This window comes from Copadichromis virginalis, linkage group LG10 (assembly GCF_057382275.1).
Source record: "Copadichromis virginalis isolate Kocher_CV1m ecotype Utaka linkage group LG10, C_Virginalis_male_GT1.1, whole genome shotgun sequence".
NCBI lineage: Eukaryota > Metazoa > Chordata > Actinopteri > Cichliformes > Cichlidae > Copadichromis > Copadichromis virginalis.
In genome coordinates this window covers 16545122-16566827 of record NC_140627.1, presented here as the reverse complement: position 1 = coordinate 16566827, position 21706 = coordinate 16545122, and the positions used below count along the sequence as shown (strand labels likewise).

Sequence of the window (21706 nt, the reverse complement as noted above, 5' to 3'; positions counted from 1 at the left end):
GCTGTACGCTCACACAGCATTACCTCAGTGCTGTGGTCTCACTCTGATATATAAACATGCATGCAGCTAAAAGCCTGTGCTCCAGTTTGCACAATTTATCCTCTTGTAAAAATGCATCTTCCATTTCTGAAATGTTTTAGTTACATGCTTTCTGCAGCTTCCAGGAGACAGGAGACATTCAGATGAGAAAGACAACAGTAATCATTAGTGCAGTGATTTAGCTTTTTCAGTACCATACAATGTCAAAGACGAACATATTGATTATTACTATTTTGCTATCTCTTCAAACTTAAGACACACCGGGTCCTGCACCTGTGTGCAGCAGGCTCTTATTTATAGTCTGTGGTGACCTTTAACTCTAGAGTCTGACCACATATTTGGCTGAACCCTGTTCAAACACAATGCGTACATGGACAAACATCCACACTGGACCAAATCTGAGATTCACCCAAGCCGGAGAGCAGATTCATCACACAGATTTAGTCCAAAACCTAATCAGTCAAGTCTAAAAAGAGACAAATCGCTGAAAAACTGAAATACTTAACTTGCTGAATGTCAACTCTTAGTCTTCGCTCTAATGTAATTGTGTGGAAACAAAAAGAGGTTTAAAATGACGTGAATTATTCTCTGGTTTCTTAGCGCATCATTTGTAATTGCCAGGTCTCTCTTGGAAATGAGATTTTTAATCTCAATTAGATTTTTTACCTGGATAAATAAAGGATTAATAAATAAATAAAAATTGATGTGATTACATCTTAGATTTGAAATTTTGTGTCATATGCAAAAACGTGTTACATAAAGTCACTGAGAATGAAGATGATCAAGATGAAAGCACAAAAAAGGAAGAAAGGAAGACTCTGATTCACCCTCTTCAATGAACTGCACAGTATGTTTGTTTGTGTCCACGCTTCCTATATGAGTAACTTTGTCTGAATATGAAGACGAAGGCGAGGCGATATTTTTAGAAAGTTCTTGGTTTAACTTGCTAAACAATAACAGTAATGATAATGCTGTCATAAATTATGTTCTATAAGCCGCCTTTTCCTCAAATAATTGTAACCTACAGATGGTAGTTGCACCGTAGATAGTCTTAGAAGGCAGGGAATGTTTAAAAAAAGGCACTGGACACTTAGTGTTTCAATTAAGTTTAATTGAAATGTATTTTTATGACGTAAGTTTAAGCTATTGGGTGAAATGGATGATGTTGGAGCTATAAAGCTCGTCTTTCAAGTCACTGATCTCCTTTCTTTGAGCTCTTCATGTTGCATGGCCACATTACGTTTTCAGTTTCCATATTATTATTATTTTTTATGGAGCACATTTTGTTTGCCATCTGCTTAATTCTAGTGACGCATTTCAAATGTAACATTCAGGAAACTTCAAGACGTACCACTGTCTGTTTTTTGTTTTTGTTTTTTGTTTTTTGCAGCAAACAAATGTTACAGGATATAATGTCGAAAACTCAAGCAAAAAGTGGAGTGTGTTTGCCCTCCCTACTCTTTGTTTCACAGGTGTGATGTGAGTGTACAAGTGAAGGTTTCAAGCTTAAAGGTTGCACATGTGCTATGATTCAGCCCGAATCAAAGACTATCTTTCTGGGTAATCAGGACCATGCCAGTAAAAGGACAATGCCCCCCTCTTCAACAAAACATACTTCATACTTTACCATGAGTCTAAAGAGCTGAAAGACTTTGAGATCATCAGTAAGGCATCACTTCTGTGCATTAGATATAATGCACCGTAGGGTGAGGCCAGGTGCCTCTCACCTCCGACTCTCACGTCAGAACGAATATCTTCTGTTTCCCTCCTTCAGACAAGGCACGCACAAAAAAGCTCCAGAGGTTCAAACTGAAAGTGAGAGAAACAGGTTGCTTTCTCACCAAGGTCAACCAGCTGCCACAGTCAATGAGCCTCTTCAGACTGTGAGTCCACAAAGCACCGAATCACTTCCTATTATAAATGTGTCATCAATAATGTCATGCACATAGTCACATGTGGGCTCAGTGAGAGGTTTTTGACTGACTAATGCAAGATGTCCGCAAAAACATGTTTACCTCTTATCACTTCCTGTGTTTTCTTTTTGTTTTGGGGGAGGTTTGGGTTGTTTTCCTGCTCTTGACCATCCCCATGTGAGAAGTCCCTGAGATACCCTTTGGAGCTGTCGGTTTGCGTTTATCCCTGCGGACAAACCTTGCAGCTTCATCAGGGGTGCTACGGAAAGGACAGTGTGTCATGAGGGAGCGTGTGGCATGGTGTCGCATTGTTTCAGAGGCTGGATGAGTCATGGAAGAAAAATCAGGGTTGGTGGCATTTTGAGAAGGCTCGTCCGTTGCGTTAAGACAGCACTGCTAAATCAAGAGCGGAATTATAATGTGGTCTTTTGATGCCTGTTGCAGCGGGTCAGACATGGAATTGATTAAGGCATAGTCTAATCTAATTACCTGAGAGGCTCCGCAGTTACATGTCATGAGTGTAATTTGTTTTTGAAGAATACCACCGCCATCCTCCGCCATCCTCTGCCGTCCGTCCTCACCGAGCTGACGGGAGTTTAAATTCCCAAAACATCCGAGCGTATTTATAGCGCCTACTTTACAGTTTGATTGCTGTGACTGTTTCAAGTAATTTCTATATGACTCACCAAAGAAACTCAATGGCTCGTACATCATCAAAAGGCAGACAGCAAAATTTCTTTTCTGCTTTAGTCATGGCTGAATTACTTTTCATCTGTATCGTCATTTTTCAGTCAGATGAGTCCACGCTTCAATTATGGGTTCCCTTTTTTTTATTTTTAGCAAAGTCCAAAATTCAAATGACGTGCTTGACATCGTGTGGATTTAAACTGAAAATGTGGTCAAAGTGATGTCAGACAACCCCCTCTACCACCACTACCACCTCCCGACACCCCACCTCCCTCGGACCCACCCGACACCTCCCACCATCTCATTCAGCTTTTACCATGTTTCAAAATAATGCTTCCCAGTAGGGTTCAGCTTTCTCTGAGTGGCTGCCTTTGAGTGTTTTTTTTCTCTTTCTCTCTCTGTACTGATAAAAGCAAAATTACACAAGATTGCCCACATACAATAGAGGGAGCTATAAATGCTTTCATTTTGTTTTTTCATTTCAGCTCCTACACGTTCGTCCCATACGCGAATGTCAAGTATATGCAGGTGACAGGCTCTAATCTCTTTCCCTCCTCGTGCCCCTTTTTTTCTCCCTCTCTCTCTCTGTTTCCACCTCTGTCTCTCTTTGTGTCTCCCTCGCTCCCTCTGACCACCCTCACACACTCTGCCAACATGAGATAGTCATGTCTGCGTGTCCGGCGCGTCGCGTGTGATAGCCTGTGACGTATAGCGTCACGTGCCGGCGGTTTTAGGGTTCCACAAGAAGCTACTTATTATCGTTATCGTTTTTAGGCATCATCATTATCACCTGGAGCAGACGCAGCGGGTCCCTCTACGTCATTGTTCACTCCAAAGCCCCTAAAGCTCTTGCCGCCAAAGCTACCCACAACATAGCCAACAAATGGAAGGGAGGGAGGGAGGGAGGGTGGAGAACATGACAAAAATCACTCTGGCACTCTTTCAATGTCTCTCCTCTCATCCAGGCCTCCAAGCCCCCCACCACCACCACCCTACTTCCCATACACCCTCTCCACTCTATCTTTCTGTGTTTATTGTTTTTTGTTTTTTGTTTATTGGGGGGTTTTCACCTCTCTATTATCGAATGTTCACGTTTGTCTCGTCCACGCTTTCTTGTTCCATCACACTCTATCTTTCAGCGTGACACCCTCTGCCCTCGTCCGTTCTCCGTGGCGGCCATTATCTAAACCACCCATCTCCTCATCTTTCCCCCCAATTCTACTCGCTGACGCTCAGGAGGAAAAATTTCACAACCTAGACGTAGATAGACACACACAGTCGTAGGGCGTGCGTGCAAATGCTCTCACCCACCAACCCCACCGTCCTCCTCTTCCCCCTCCTCCTCCTCCCACACCACCACGACCACCTCCACAACCTTCTACTCTTTTCAAACCCCTACCCCCCCACCCTAATCCTAATCACACCACCGCCACCGTCATCAGCCCTTATCTCCCTCCACCAAATCTGCTCTGACTCAAAACAATTTCCTCTCATTTGCGATTTTTACGGCCCGCCCCCCGCCTCCTACACCTTCATCAACCCACCTACCCCCTTCCAATAAACCCTCTCCACCTCCTCAATACCCCATCGCTACCCATCCGATACAAACCCCACCCAAACTGCACACAAACACATACACGAATGGACTCACGCACACACACTCTGAGCGGTCGCCATTAAGAATGACGGCTCATCGCGTGTAAGCGGCGAATTGCCACTGTCATCCAGTGGAGCCCGAGAAGAACTGCAGTGTGACGTCATGGCGGACGCCGGCCCCGCTGGTTGGTGGAGAATATTTACGTGTGTGTGATTCTGTGCATGTGGATGGGATGGGGGAGACAGAGGAATACAATTTGGTGAGTGGGTGGACCCGTTGGGCCTTGCTGCATCACTGAACCAGGAAAATGAATGAGAACCTACATTAGATGTCACCCCTTCCTCTCTCATTGGTCTCCGCTAATTTTCATTCCTTTTTCCTCTAATTCACATCTCCTTTTGGCCCCCAAGGTGAAGAAAAACAGTTAAAACTGCAAAAACTATCCAAGTGTTTGACGGTATGTTCGACAGTATGTTACAGGGTTCTTTAACTGTATTCAGTTATTTAAAGCAGCTGAAGAATAAACAAATGGGCGTTTTTTTACATTTATTATATGGTAAGAAATCCATTCAAAGTTCAGTTAAGCAGTCTGGTGCTGGTGCCAGAAATTTTGTGCATTTGAATTTTCACAAGAGCAAAACAGCACCACCCAATGGGAGGTTTTCATAGCCACAGCTGGAGAGAGGAACGCCTCACTGAGAGGTGTTACTAGGGCAGAAAAGAACATGAACATACTACGCAATGAGCTGCAAAATTGACAGGATACAAGCATGCACGACGCTTTACAGCAGCAGTGACTCAGTGATTTACTTCAGTGAGGGGGGAAACAAAATGTAGTCTGTCTCTGAAAAGCACAGACCCAGTTCTTTTTATGTCTCTCCTTTGACTAAAAGGCACATAGTTTTTACAGTGCAGTTTTTATTGGTGAGCTGATTTTTCAATTATTGCCCTTAGCTGATAGTGAACATGGTGATTCACAGATGTTGAGCCTATAGTGAGAAGGTTTAAAAACTGTAATTCAGGTCAGATTCATGAACAAATTGGCAAATGTCAGCATGGTTGTCAATGCAACCTTACACTGTTGTCCAGCAACTTCCACTCAAAGACCATTGGTCTCATGATTGCATCAGACACAAAAATATAGCAAAGTCTTGATTTTAAACTTTTAGCTACATTGGTAAACACACATATTGAGATAATGTGGTATATTGCTAGGCGAGATTGGTTTTTAATCTCTCAGATGTTATGTATAAAAAACATTTTCACAGGACACTATGCAGTGTAACTTTATCGGTTTTTCATATCACTGTGGAGGAAATGTTACTCTATAATGTTGCTTCATTGAGCTTTGTGGGCAAATTCTCTGGCAGGAATAAAGTCCGCCACAAAATTTCAAACAGATAAGGGTTTGGACTTTGACTGGATCACCTGGATTCTCTTTATCAGCCTCCTCTCTGGTGTAGATTTCATGCTGTCATTGTCATTGTCATTTTGCGTGATCCAGTTTTGGCCAGCCTTTAGCTGTCAGGCAGATGGCCTCACATTTGACTCTAGAATACTTTGGTATATAAACTTCAAGTTTAATCAACAACTGTAAGATGCCCAAGTACTGTGGAAAACAAGCCCAAATCATCACCCCTCCGCCATTGCGCTTGACAGTTGGTATGAGGTATTTGTGCTGATACATATAACATTTAATATGCTAACTGAAATATTTGCATGTTTGCATTTTTTCTGAGCATCCGACAGTGTGATCTTGTGAATGTGGTACGATTTCCATTCCTAGGAAGACTGTAGTGTCATGTTAACACACTTGAATGCTCCAGTCCTGCAAACTACCCAAACTTCATTTTTTATAAAATTGCTCACACATGTGATAACTTTCATTTTCACGTGACTGTATATTATCACCCAGCTTTATGGTAAAATCAGCATCTTAATATAATAGTATTTTGCCGTTAGTTGTTTTGGCTCGGGGAGTTGGGAAGCGCATCTGTAACCGGAAGGTCGCCGGTTCGATCCCTGGGCTCTCTGTCCTGGTCGTTGTGTCCTTGGGCAAGACACTTTACCCTACTGCCTACTGGTGTTGGCCAGAGGGGCCGATGGCGCAATATGGCAGCCTCGCTTCTGTCAGTTTGCCCCAGGGCAGCTGTGGCTACAACTGTAGCTGCCTCCACCAGTGTGTGAATGTGAGAGTGAATGAATAGTGGCATTGTAAAGCGCTTTGGGTGCCTTGAAAAGCGCTATATAAATCCAATCCATTATTATTATTATTATTATTATTGGCTTTATCAATGCCAAAACAGAAAACAGAAAAAGAAAAGCTTATATCAAATGGCAGCATTGGATCCTAAAAGAAAAAGAGACCAAATCCAGAGCAGGCTAAATCTTTGGAACCAGTGACAGTGTCTTTTTAATCCCTCAATACATATCTAGCACCAAGGATAATGTGTCATTTACCTGCACTGTTTAATTCTTCTTTGATGGTGTTCAAAATGCTCCCTTTGTCCTGATTCAGTTTCTATTGCATTTTTGGATTATTGTGTTTTTGTTGGCTTTCTTCGTTGTTCTTGTGCTTTTGGTTTTTGATTATAGTCAGGCTAAGGTTTTGATTTCACTTTATGCATTAGTTCCCATTGTTGTCTTGTTATTGTTTAGTGTTTACAGAATCGAAATCGTGTTAATATGATTTACTGTTCCAGTGTAGGTTTTGAATCCTTGTTTTTTTCCTACTAGGCTTCAGTTCATATTTTGAGTTCCTTTTCTACTACTCACTCTTTCTCCTCTTCCGATGTTACCCAATGTATTACTTCATATATGTTTCAATTATGGTTGTTGCTAATTGTTTCTTGTATCTTGTTTTGAGTTTTACCTCTTTGTCTACGGCTGTCTTGATTGCATTTGTGTCTACTTTCCCCACCTGTTTCCACTTCCCTTATCAATCCCATGTGTATAAATAGTCCAATCCTCCCTGTTATTTCCTTTCCCTAGTGTGCCCTAGTGTGAGTTATCAGGATTCCTAGGTCCTCTGTTTTGTTATGTCTGGGGGTTTTTTTTGGGGGGGGGGTGTTTTTGTTTTTTTCATTTCTTGTATTTTTATGTTGAAACTGTTAGACTTTATGAGATTTTAATAAAGCTCTCTCTTTATTTGATCTGCATTTATTTTTAGACTAAATCGTAACACCTTGGAGATTTAACTTCTTCTTCTATATAGCAAGTTGTGAAATCCACCCCTGTAATAACCAATAAGGCACAGGGAGAAACAGGATGAACACTGTTTTGACCTGTTAGTGTTTAACCATAGAACTGTGAACTTGCACTTTGACTGCTTTGTTGATGCGGTGAAGACCAGTGATTCTTCAATGATCAACCTTATTTGTGATGCAGCTTGCAGTGTCCTGGCTTTTTTGGTGGGACAGAGGTGGTGAGATCCCTGCTGCCATTTACAGTGCATGTCCACTTTCAGAGACAAGGAGCAACGTGGGCAAGAAGAGCCTTGGTTATTGATTAATACTCTGGTAATTGGTTATTGATTGCTTTCAGCCTCCTTCACATTGTCTGAAGGGAATGCACTGTGCGAACATCATTTAGTTTGGGACTGAGTTTTGTTTTCTGCCAAATCTCATTTCAGGATGGAAGATTTAGTATCTGAAAGTAGATGTAGAGGGGTAATTGGTCAGTCCAGAACAGACGAATTGCCTCCTTCTGCTGCTCTCAGTGTTGACTCATCCTGCGGATCCTGCCTGAAAAGCATCAAGCGCTGGGTGCCTTTGGACTACAAGCATGAAATGGTTCAGCTTTTAAAACTTGCAGGTCCTGTGGTAAGACTGTGTTTAGCTGAAGCAGCTGACAAAGTTTTACCCTGTCTGTATGACTGAATCTAACGGTACTAAGGTACTCCAATTTGAATGTGAATCTTTGTAAATGCTGGAACAGCTCTCTAGTTATTATTAGTGTATACTGAGCAGTTTGCAGTGTAGATCACAAGTTGTCATGAATGAAGTTTGTTACTTTAACTTGGGGTTCGTTTTAGACCAGTAATTATTTTTAATGTGACACCTGTTTTATTAAAACAGTAATGAACAGGTTAATTGCTTCAAACCACTGAGGCTCACTGATAAATAATTATCCAATGGTGATAAAAGTATGATCATGATAGCACTTTAACTAAAACTAATTTCACCCTTTTACTGACCTAAGATATAGTATACTGTATGCTTTAGAGAAGTGGCTCTCAGGCTGTGTGGTGGGCCCCCTGGTGGAGGATACAATCACTGCAGGGTGGATGTAGAAGACTTGGGATAAAATATGGAGTTAAACTAAGTTGAATTAATATGAATTATTTAGGGAAAATAAACCAAAAAATACCTTCCTGTTATTATGTTGACCTTTATTTTACTAAACTGATCTTTTCTTATTGTTGATGACTAATGGAAATTGTGTGGTATTAGAAAGAAGCTATGCTGTATATGTCTGTGAAGTTTGTCAGTCATCCAGGTCATCGTAGTCTAAAGAGCTTGGAAAGAAAAGCTTCTGGACTTCTTTAAGTTTCTTGAAGATCTTTCAACCCTCATCTGATTGATTCTTCAGTTCTAAGAGCAACTGGTGCTTCAGGGAACTTAAAGAAGTCCAAACGCTTTTCTTTCCAAGCTCCTTGCAGCAATATACAGCACAGTAATGTATTTTTTATTTTATTTAAATGTTTTATTTCAAACTTGTGCAGTCTTACACTGATCACTTTAAACACAAGACAGATAAATAGGCTGCTCAAAAAGCAGGTGCACCAGAGAGGCAACAACAAGACAACCCTCAAAAAGCAGGTGCTGTCTCCTTATCCCTGCTGACTGATTTCTCTCTACATTCACTTTCTGTTAGGATCTTTTTCAATACAGCATAACACGCTAACAGGACCCCATTCAGGCTGGACAAGTAGTCCAGCTCCTCCAGATAGCACATCTAATGTGGCATCACAAGAAGGCTGGCTATGTCTCAACACTGTCTCAAGAGTGTGGAAGAGATATCTGGAGTTGGGTTGTTACGCCAGAAGAGCTGGACAGAAGGAACCAGCAGGACAAGTATCTGCTCCTCTGGGCAAGAAGGAGAAAGGGTAGCACTATTAAAGCCCTAAAATAACCTCCAGTAGGTTACTCATGTACATCTTTCTGATAAAACTGTCAGAAATAGCCTCCATTAGACTGTCGTGAGGACTTGATGTTTTTTAGTGGGACACATTCACAATCAAGTAGCTCAATTAGCAGCCACAGAGGGTTCACCTCTGGCGCCCTGTTCTCTTCCAAGATGCATGCATCATAATGCTTGCCAAAGCATTGACTCTTGTGTGAGCTTGCTCCCATCGATGAAGAAAATGGGTACCACTGGTGGACCTGCCAGTTCTGTGGATCTGTGGCACATGCCAATCAATCTGCATGGTGCTTGCCCCACTAAAGGATATCAGGATCTTGTGCCATGCTCATGGTTCATTTTCTGACAGTTTAGTCAGAAAGAATGCACATGAATAGCCCTGTGATGGTGATGTTGTAGGGCACTGGCAGTGCTCCTGCTGTTCCCCTTCACACAAAGGAGCAGAAACCAGTCTTATTGCAGGGTTGACGCCTTTCTATGGCCTTTCCTGATATCTCGTTCACACAATAGAAACTGTCCTGGGAGACACAGCAAACCTGTTTTTGACATATGGATGAGTCATCCTGGAGGAGCTGGACTACTTGTGCAACCTGAATGAGCTGCAGCTACTGTCCCCTGCTAGCAGTAGTCACAAGGACACTAAAAAAAGCAACACTGGAGACAAATTGAATAAGGAGAGAGGAATGGTTTCTTGAAACGATTCAGAGGTCTTATTGTTACCTCTGTAGTGCATCTGCATTTTAATTTGCATCAAAACAGGTGAAACTCCTTCACATTGGTTTGTGCTTCCTAATCTGATAACTGATATCCAGTGTTGGGTAAGTTACTTTAAATTAGTAACTTAGTTACATTACTAGTTACTTCCATCAAAAGTAACCCAGTTACTTCAAGATACTCGTTACTTTCAAAGTAACTAGTTACTAGGGAAAGTAACTTTGGTTTTACTCAGACTTCTCTTGTTAATGTGTTGCTAACTGGATACCCAGCAAGATTGCCAGTCTTCTAGCTTGCTTACTTGCCACAAGTGCACTGTGCCACCTACCAAAGGAAAAAATTATGTGCATATTTCCACGAGAGAAATCCCACGCCTGGACCGTTGTTGACCGCCGCCATGATTCTAGCCTACGTTACAGCGTCATGTGCGCTTTTTACATCCAACACAAAAACTGCAGTCGTGGTGCTTTTGATTGTACTCAGAAATTCTGCCTTCTGAATAGGAAGATGTAGGCAACACCAGACTGCAGATGAGCTGCATACAGGGCTGGACTGGGACAAAAAATCAGCCCGGGCATTTTGACTAGAGACTGGCCCGCCATTATAGCAAAAATCATAAAGCCTTTGAATGAAAACAAACACTGTTGTGACAGTGATGTACACTGTCTTGATGGTATATATGTATCAATCTTTCAATCATTTGTTGTAAGACTCAGATAATTATTTATTAAAAGCTAGACATTTGAAATGAGAATAAGAAAGTATTTCTTTGTGCCCCCCTTTCCCTGTTAATGCCCTACCTGGCCCCCTGGCAACACTTTGCTAGATCCGCCCCTGCACAGTTACCAGCTGTCAGCTACTTAGAAAAGGATCCTGGTGTTATTTGTCTCTCAGAAACAGTTCATAACTTCCCTTCAACTCATTCATGTCACCTAAAAGGTGAACCTGTTTTTCCATCACCTGTTCAGCTCTGATGATTCAGTAAGGACATCTCCTGGTTTCATCTTCATGTTTCCCACTCACCAGATATACAAACCAATATCATGACCAGCAGCTTTACAGCTGTGGCTCCAGCAAACATCAGCTGATACTAGAAATTAATATTAAATAAATTCTAACAACAGCTGATCAAACGTGCTGCTGTTGTTTAACGCAACATCCGGTGGTTTCCTCTTTCTGGCGCAAAGTGGACGATAAATAAACAAGAGGGAAAAGCCGATCAGCTGATCATTGAACAGTTTCATGATTGAAGTAGCAACAGGAGAGGGAGGGGAGAGAATGAGAGAAGAAGAGGCAGCTGTGCAGCAAAGACAGAATAACTCCAGCTTTGTGTCTTTTTCATTGTAGCTGAAGTCCGGGACAAACTGTTCCTTTTCACCTCAATACAAATCGCATAATAATTTCTCTGAATATGAGACGATCCCGTTTTTTAGGGAACGGTTGGCAACTCTAATAATTAACCGTATGAACAAAATGAAGTTCAACATCAGTAACATAGCACCACCCAGCTGTATAGAAACCCCGTCATGCTAGCTAGCACGCAGTACGAAAAAGTCAGCACAACGAAAATAAACTCCAACTAAACTTGGTTTATATCTGACCCAGATAGACTGCAGGTCATAACTTCTTACCTGAAGTTCAGTTCACCTGACACTCGGACCGGCGGCCGCTTCGGGTCTCTCCTCTTGCCTCCCCTTTCTCTCCTCCACCTGCTGGCCTCCACCACTTGCTAATGTTACTGAATCTGTGGAAGCCACGAATAACGAGCCTATCTAAATCCCAGTAACGAGTAACGCATTCCTGATTTTGGCATAATAACTAGTTACCGTGCTCGTTACCACAATAATAATGTAGTTATTGTAACGCGTTACTTAATAACGCGTTAGTCCCAACACTGCTGATATCCCTAAAGTCTAACTGATTTTGTCTGCTAAAGTGTTCCCTTTATTTATTTTTAGCACTGTAGTAGAAAACAAACACAGCAACATTTCTTGGATGCATTGGTCGGGTATATAAAAATGTTCTAGAAGTTCCAGGTCATGCACAAAATGTAAATGAATCTAAATTAAAACACTACCCTGAACACCTTGCAATGCATCTACCATCAAATTCAATGCAATACGATAGCAAATGTGGAATCACAGATATTTTTCAAACAATAGTCTCCACAGAAAATAAGGCACATTTACAAGTGCCCCCTCAACAGAAAATTATAACTGTTATAACCCCAACATGTATCCACTTTTCACTGAGTGCTGTTCATTGCACAAAGCCAGAACTTGATAGATGAAGGCATTTAGTTTCCTTTGTGCAAACCTTTTGATGCCAAAAACCTGTCAAAAACCTACACCAGCAATCATAAGAACTACTTTCTAAAGAAAGGAGAAGTAGTAAAAGACATTTAGAAATACAAAGGAACTGCAGCAAAATCAAAGCATGACACATGTCAGCTGCCAGAGCAAATAAGAACTTTTTTTTTCTTATCTCAGGGCCTCTTGAATTAATGTTTCTTTTATGAATAAGAACCCAGCCAGCAACTTTATGTGTTGAATATTAAGTGTAACATTTCATTCATTTTTGGCGACGTTCATTTATCTTTTTATTGTTATAAAAACGAAAGCACTTGATTTTGTTTTTCAGTTCATTTCACAGTTGATGAGCTTCCTGATCGGCTTCGTCAGCGCGGTGTTCTGCGGTCACCTGGGAAAGACGGAGCTGGCAGGGATGATGTTAGCAATGGCAGTAAGCTATCTCGATGCGTTTTTTTGTTTCTACTTTTTTTGCTATTGTGAAATGTTGAAAATCGCTTCAATAGCCTTTTTTGCCTTTAAATAAGTATTATACTCACGCATTCAGCTTTTCATTTGTGAGCCTGAGGTTCTTCTGTAATGTAATAAAGTTTAATTTCAATGCAGGTCATAAATATCACAAGTATTTCCATCGGCTATGGTTTGATATCAACATTTGATACTCTCATAACCCAGGTACAATTCACTTTATTCATCTAATCGGGTCAGTCTTAAACACAGTCTGCTTTTTCAGACTTGTGGTTACCTTTTTCTTGCACCTCAGCAAATACTATGAGATTTTCCTTTTTACCATTTTGCTTTCAGACTTATGGAAGTGGTAACCTGAAGCGTGTAGGAGTGATCCTCCAAAGAGGAGTTTTGATCCTCCTCTTAGCCTGTTTCCCCTGCTGGGCTCTCCTTATTAACACTCAGTCCATTTTACTGGCTGTCAAGCAGAGCACGCAGGTTGCAAGGTGACCTTCTTACACAAATCAAACTGACATCAATGGCACATATACACTTATTACTCACAAAGTTATTCAGTATGGGTTCTGCACTTACTTACAATCTCCCCTTTTCTCTCTGCCATAAAGACTGTCACAGCTGTATGTGAAGATCTTTATGCCGGCTCTGCCAGTGAGTTCAGCTGCCACCACGCTTTTCCCAAATGTCTTTTGTATCTCCTTCCATAATGTGTTGCATTATCAGTCTAATTAACCCCCATTCAACACGTTGGGTTCGGCAGGCTGCCTTCATGTACTATCTGCAGGGGAGGTATCTTCAGAATCAGGTGCATTTGATGACTGCAAAACACTGGTGTGAAACAAAATATTAATGAGATGTCTTGGAGTATGCAATGACATTGTTTTGTGTGTTGCTAGAGAGACATTTTTTGGGGAAAAATAGCAAAAATAACAGCAGGTGCACCAAAACCCTGTGTTTTTCATACAGTTTGCTTTGGCTCACAGGGCATCATGTGGCCCCAGGTGATATCCGGAGCCATAGGAAATGTTTTAAATGCTGTTATCAATTACATCCTCCTCAGTGTTCTGGATCTGGGGATTGCGTAAGTACACACCATCACTCCCTGCTCCCCTTAGTTAATATTTTACACTAATCAGCTTTGGAAAGCAATATAATGTTGATTACTGATAGTCAGCTGAATGCTTAATCTGGGAACGTCTTTGTATGTGCAACTTTCCTTTTCTACTTTTCTATTGCTTAACATTCAAGCGGATCCGCAGCTGCCAATGCCATCTCACAGTACTCCCTGGCTGTGTTCCTGTTTTTATGCATCTACATCAAAGGGCTGCACATACCTACATGGGATGGCAAGTTTACTAGATATACTTTTTCTTCAAATTTTCAAATTAAGTGACAGGATATCAGAGAAAGGGCAAAGCCACTCTCTTGGAACTAATACTTTGCTCCTCATTACAATTATAGTAATCAGTTGTGCATAAACTCTTTAAGGGTGTTGCTATTTAAACTGACTGGACTCCACATTACAATCATTATGGAGGATTTAGTTTGTGATGCTATTATATTTTTAAATTGTCCTCAGAGTGTACACGAAAAATACTAAAAGACAAGCCAGCAAATACTTTTGAAAAACCTATTTTTTTTAAAAAGCACATTTACACCTTAATTATAGATTTGTTATTAATTTGTGGCATGATCGTTACATTAAATTACATCAGCTTTGCTGTCGGTGAACATGTACAAGCTGTTTGTTTTTTAAATCATTACTTTATTTAGTTTTTATTCCTTAATATGTGCTGAGTTGAAAACTTGTCTATATATGTAAAAGTCAAATTTTTTGACATTTGGGTTTCAGTGTTTAGCTAACGTGCTTAAGCTAGCTAAAGAGCAACATAGCTGAGGTAGAAGAATTACAATTTTAAATAATTTAGGCATATTTTTGTCCTTCAAAGCAAGTGTGATACATAAAGTTCCTAAAAATTAAGGAATGCTAGCATGCTAACACACTGCTAGAAACGCCTTGTAGCATAGTAGATACTGAAAGAAGTGTAATTTAAATGGCAGCACAGTGTAAAGAAGGCAAATGTGAGCATTTAGCTAAACCTTTCATACCTTCTGTTATCTTTCAGGCTGGTCTAGAGATTGCCTGCAAGAATGGGGTTCCTTCCTCCACTTGGCCCTCCCCAGTATGCTGATGTACTGTCTGCAGTGGTGGTTGTATGAGATTGCAGGGTTCCTGGCTGGTGTCATCAGTGAAACAGAGTTGGCGGCTCAGTCTGTAGCTTATGAAGTGTCTACTGTCGTTTTCATGGTAACTCGTTTTTTGATATAGTTATTTAAACATTTTTTAAAGGTATGTGCAAGAGGGCTCATAACTGAGTAGCTTATTGATAATAACTGTAACACTGTGTCACTAATCCACACACACTCAAAATATATTTATGCCCAAAATGCTGATATAAGTTATTTGATTACATGTAAATTCTCCACATAGTTTTGTTACATTATTGCAGTGTCAAATGAAATGTACTTGATTGGTATAAATTCAATTTAAGCTTCTTCTTTTTTTGCTTAATGATTAATTATTTAAATATTTTTATATATTTCAGTTTCATTTTACTTAAAATTATTGATTCATGTTTATTCATGTGGTGAATAATTGTGAAAAAAAAGATCTTTTGCCACATTGGCGAGCCTGTATATTGAGTTTATTTTACACACATTACATAAAGTTATTGATAAATTCTAAAGTAACTAAATGATTTTCATGAGCAAAATGTTACTCTGTTACTGTGAAGTAATTGCTAACATTTGCTCTTCCACAGTTTCCTGTAGGCTTTTCTGCTGCTGCCAGTGTTAGGGTTGGAAAGGCTCTTGGTGGTGGGAACACAGAACAAGCTAAGCTGTCCAGCAAGGTCTCCCTTCTCTGTGCATGTATGAAATTATATTACATGCACATTACATTATATTATATTGGGATGTCACACCAAAATCAGAATTTCCTGTTTTAGTATGCTGTTGTCAAATGAAAAATATCTCAAAAATGAGAGCAAGAAAATAATTATATGCCTAGTTAATTTATTGCTCGCATTTTAAAAAACGCCTTTCTTATATCCAATCCAGTGATTGTCTCATGTTTCCTTGGAGCCGGTATTGGTATAGCCAAGGATGTGATTGGTTACATATTTACCACAGAGAGGTGAGTAATACAGAGAGATGAATAAACTTGTGTGTTTATCCTTGGTGCAGAAACTATGAGTATATGTCAGTCATGAGTAATTCATCATGTATTAACTTCAGTACTAATCCATCTGTGCTTCTTAATACACAAAAGTAAGTCATGGAGTTCCACAGGGGTCTGTAGTGGTAACCAATACTTTACATTATACATGTTCCCCTTATATAATATTATTTGAATTATATTATTTGACACTGAATAACATTTTCATTGCTATGCAGCTGACGTCCAGCTTAATGGCATAAAGGCCTGGGTGACCTCTCATTTCATACTTCTAAATTCAGACATAACTAAGGTTATAACCTGATATTTATTTTAGAAGGCGTTTCTTTGGCTTACCTCAATGATACTGAAAAGCTACTTCATGAATGTATTACTTCTAGGCTGGACTATTTTAATTCATTATTATCAGCTTGCTTTAAAAGCTCCCTGAATAACCTTCAGTTGGTAAAAAATGTTCCAGCAAGAATACTAACTGATACTAGAAAGGGGGACAATATTTCTCCCATATTAGCTTCTCTTTATTGGGTTACTTGTGGCTGAAGGTAAAATAAGGTAAAATGGGAGGCAGAGCCTTCTGCTTTCAGAGTCCTGTTCTGTGGAACCAGCTCCCAGTTTGGATCAGATGACCCTGAGCTATCCATTAATTACACTGCAATACGACTAGGCTACTGGGGGGTTCCCGTGATGCACTGACCATGTGCTTTGTGCTTATATACCACTCTGCATTCAATCAATAATAATTATGGAACTCTGGCTTTTTTTAGATGCGTGTCTTGTCCTGATTCTCTCTGCTGTCTTCTCATTCTCTTCACCCTCGACCGGTCACAGCAGACAGTTCTGCTGGAGGTTTCTTCCTGTTAAATGGGAGTTTGTTCCCTTCCCAGCTTCAGCCACTTGCTTGCTCATAATGGGTCACGTGATTGGGGTTGGAGTTTTTTTCTACTGTTGTGGGATATTTACGTTCCAATATGAAATACCTTGAGGAGACTGTTGTTGTGAATTGGCACTATATAAATGAAACTGAATCTAATTAAATTGGCTTACTCCTACTTACTCCTCTATTTCAGAGACATTATACAGAGGGTGGCTAATATCATGAAGATATACAGTTTCATCCATGTTGCTGAGACTATTGCGGTGAGATCCTTCCCAGTTCAAAAACACTTTTTCCCTCTGCTGAGCAAAACCAGCCTGATGTGTCGACAGAAAACTTTTATTTGCTTTTTTACCTTCACAGGGTGTGTCAGGAAGCATTGTCAGGGGGGCAGGGAAGCAGAAGATTGGTGCGCTGTGCAGCTTGGTGGGGTACTACCTCATTGGGTTCCCGATTGGAGTATCTTTAATGTTCCCTGTGAAAATGGGAATTTTTGGTTAATGTCAACAATATATTTTTGCAGCATATACAAAAGATAGTTAAATTATATTTACACTAACAACTAACTGATGACTTTCTATCTCTGTTGCAGGGCTTTGGACTGGGTTTTTAGTTAGTACTTCTTTACAGTCCATGTTTTTTATAACTTTCCTGTGTAAACTAAACTGGACGAAAGCCACTGAGGAGGTGAGTAAGTCCTGGGTGAGGAAGAGGAAGATACAGTCATGTAAAAAAGAACATGTTAAGTCCTGTGAAAAAAGCTTCCAGAGCCACTTTTAGTAGCAAGAACTAGAAGTAATATATTTCAATGTGACTTTATCAGAAGGAGTTTCAGTCTCTCATGTTGTTGTGGAGGATTTTTTTTACAACAGCACTCCAGTTTCTTGAGACTTGCTGGTATTTGTTTATGCACAGTTCTCTTAGGGTCCCACCAAATTTCATTTTCAATCAGTCTGAGGTCTGGACTTTGACTGGGTCACTCCAACACCTTGATTCGGATTTAGTTTTTTGTTGTTGTTTTTTACCCTTTCTGTTGTAGATCTGCTGCTGTGCTTGGGATCAAGTGACAGTGACAAGTGCGTGACAGTTGGTATGAGGTCCCAGAAAGTTGATCCTTTTCATCTGGATGTAGTGTTTTAAGTGGGAGAAGCCATTTTGTTAGTCATCCAAATGACCCCTTCAACCTCACGTGGCTGCAGGTTTCCCCAACTAACACCACTGACCAACACTGGGCCATGAGCACAGTTTCCTAATCATTAACATGCAAATTGTCAAGACCATTGCTTAATGGCCATTCACAGAGAATTAGGGAATGACTAGAAAAACAGCATTGTAAGATTCTGAAATAGCCTGACACAAAGGATGACCAAAGTTCTTTGCTTAGGCAGCGGTTGCCCTTCTTCTCTTCTGGAATGTGTGGAGCATTCTTTAGGGGACTTCCCAGCTTTCACAACATGTCCAGCTGGAATAACCACTTTCACTCAGGGCCTTTCTGATATGATGTTCCTCTGCTTTCAAGATGAGATAAGAGCATTTTTCTCCAAAAGAGAGACGTTTTTGTGCTTTGTTCAGATACAGCTTTACAAACCTAAGCTGTGCTGCTATGTTGTTATTACAGAGATTCTTCTGAGAACCTTTCCAAAGAAGCCATGTTTGTTCAGCGTTTTTCTCAGTGTTCTGAGGCCTGTGTAGTCAGAGACCTAGCTTATGCGTTTTGGGCATTTTCTCTTTCGTGTGAATGTAAGAAATGTAGTTAATGTAATGTTAACACGATCTATGTAAAATCTGGGATCTGTGTTATTTTTAAAATACTTATTTTTTTTCTTGTTTTTTAATATCTCTGAATAGGCACTTGTAAGAGCAGGAGTCCAAATTACAGAGAGGAATACTAATGGTAAGCAAAAAAAAATTTCCTTCAGTAGCTTTTGGTCATTTTTCTGGGAAATAAGATTACCGTGATTTTAAAGTTTCCCTGAGCACCCTGGACCCAAGGGAAGAATGCATAACGACCAGCCGATCCAGTTCTGTGATTCCAGTAGAAGAAAGGCCAGAGCCACTCAATTCAGATGAGAGGGCCTTGGGCGCCATGGCCTTATCCACCAGGCAGCTGGTGTTACGACGTGGTGCCACTGTGCTGCTAATGTTCGTCATCCTTGCTGCTGGAGTTATCATCAGCGAGATTCTCATCAGACGCCTTGAAAAGTGATTGAATAATGTGTGCAGTACAAAACAAACAAACAAGTCTGCCTTTAGGAATATATGTGACATGTATCATAGTAAAGCATATCTTATAAACCAGCTTAATATTTATCACAGGATGCTGTGAAGTTCTGTCTGCACCCATAATATGAAGTAATTAGGATGACTGTGAAGACTGTGAATTGCCCCATCTCAACTAATTCATCATTTAAAATATTCAGTCCAACTTTTACACAATTTTAGGCCATTTTGTTTTCTGCACTTAGTGCATGAGATGGCAAATAGCAGCATTAGAATGAGCAGTAATTACTGAGCTTTCTAAAAGTCAAACACGCTTCTTGGGGCTGAATTATAGCTTCATTTCCTGACATTACTGCACAATCAAAATGTCTTTAAAGCCACAGAATATTATCTGCTTGCCATTTCAGTAGTAGTATTTGAGGTCAGTTTTCTAGCTCTTTCTAGATCTAATTTAATCCATAGTCGGAAAAATATAGTAAATGAAAAGCCAAACTGAAAATAGTTACTGTATAGACAAGACGTTCTTTTTTATAGGAACATGCTGTGTAAGCTGAGCACCAATCGAGACTGTGAAATAAATAAAATTTCCCATCCTACAATTCATAGCCTGAATTGGTGCCGCAATTAGAACCTAACATGATTAAAGGTTATATTTAGGCTACAGCACATCTGTGGAAGGGTGCTTTCATCATCAAAAGGCAGAAATGCTACTCTCTTGCTTGGTTTATCTTGCGTTCCTTTGATCTGTGTTGCCAAATTTGATGATAATGAAAGGCCTGTATGTGCTCACTGTAACATGCTGGCTGGATAAAGACATGTCACCCTGAGCAAATCAACCACCTGTTCCCTCTGCCCGAGCAGATAACCAGCTCACAGCTGAAGCCTGCTCATAAATAAAGGATTCAACCTGCTTAACAATGAACAGTCAACCATGTGGGATTTTGGCATGTATATGTGGTGTTTGTACACAGCTATTAATTAAATAAATTGACTGTTTGTCTGTAATATCTAAGGTTAGCCTGGAATCAGTTAGCGCAAAGGCTAGAAAGAGGAATCACTGCTCAAAGATAACAACCCCTAACAATCTGCATTTAAATACCTCTAAAGCTCACTATCTACTCAATTGTGACCAGTGACTATACCAGAGCCTGGCTCCTCCTTGTACAGTCTGTCCTAAAGCAAAGACATGCTATTGTGTTTGGGCCAGATTTCAATTAATTCTTTTTTTGGAGCAAGTCAAGAACAAGTAAATAAGAAATCTGATTTTTATTTGATTTTAATCTGAACTCAACCAGCATGAGAAGTTCCCAAATTACGCTCATAACATGTTAAGTAAATAGAAAACAGGGGAACAGGTTTTGGTTGCTCTAGCTTTATTTTTGCTTTTTCTCATCAAGCGTATTCCCCTACTACATTACTTTTATTTTACTTGTGCTAATGCTAAACCTTGATGTTAAGCAGCTAATGGATGGTCACACAAGGCCCTGCACTTGCTACAGCTTGATGTTTGCAACAGTACGGTTAAAAAAAAACTTGCATATTAATTTATCGTTATTCAACATGTAAATCAGGTTTGATTCATACAAGGTTACATCGTCATCTGAGCTTCAGTCTTGCTCATCAGTGGAGGTATTGCCACAGGCTCCTCACAGAGACCATAATCTTGGTCTGCTCACCTCCAGAGACTGCAATCAGTAACACGCTGCGGCGTCATTAACAAGTGAAAAGTGACTGTCTAAAGATTTGCTGTTAGTATCTTTAGACTGCAACTTAGTCTCTTTACGAGTCTCATAATAACTTTTCAGGTGTTGTAACCACAAAGCACAATAATATTCTTGAACCTCAGTTAAATTATGACTCCAATTAATGCAACAATATAAAGCCGGGACTGAGTTTAAATGTTCAAATTTAAATGGAAATAAATAGAAATAGTAATAAATGTTGAAACGAACACATTTTCTTGCTTGTTTTTTGTTTTTTAAGAAATACATTCTCGTTTTAAACGCGATGCCAGTTCGCATGCTTTAAAATAGTTGGGATGGGGGCATGTATCCCATTATGTGGCTATACATGTACTTTTAAACTACACTTTTGATAACTGAGGAAGCCAGCAGCTGTAGCTTTGAAAGCAAAATGATTTTGTGTTGTTGCTTGGAATTTCATCTCCACAGCAATTCGGGGACTCCTTTGTTGTATTTTTCATTTCATAATATACAAAATGTTTCAAGGGGAGACAGCTTTGGACTGCAGGCAGGGCCATTTATCACCTGCACTAGTTTGCCATAGTGGTCTCCTTGGTCTACCTGCATAATGTTGTCTGGCACTATCTCACAGACACAAGCAAGGCTTTCTTAAAAAAAGACATCATCTGCAGGACAACAAGTGCTGTTCCAAAACCTGCAAAAACAGTACAGTGTTGTGCATAAGTCTTGAAGCACCTCTCATTACTTTATATTTTGTTTTCAAGGAACCAAACGTTCTCCTAATTTGTGGTGTTTAAATATAAAT

The 21706-nt window shown here is 40.1% G+C and overlaps 1 protein-coding gene across 1 annotated transcript; it reads left to right on the top strand.

Moving 5' to 3' along the window:
* Positions 1-7628: 7628 nt before the first annotated feature.
* Positions 7629-21130, top strand: LOC146700173 (multidrug and toxin extrusion protein 1-like). Its single transcript, XM_085470267.1, has 17 exons — positions 7629-7754; positions 7868-8057; positions 12733-12834; positions 13008-13076; positions 13206-13354; positions 13475-13517; positions 13627-13671; positions 13850-13947; positions 14115-14212; positions 14993-15174; positions 15689-15797; positions 15987-16062; positions 17172-17241; positions 17342-17474; positions 17571-17665; positions 18827-18872; positions 18946-21130. The coding sequence occupies exons 2-17, from the start codon at positions 7869-7871 to the stop codon at positions 19182-19184; spliced, it is 1743 nt and encodes a 580-aa protein (XP_085326393.1). The 5' UTR covers positions 7629-7754; position 7868; the 3' UTR covers positions 19185-21130.
* The last annotated feature ends 576 nt before the right edge of the window (positions 21131-21706 follow it).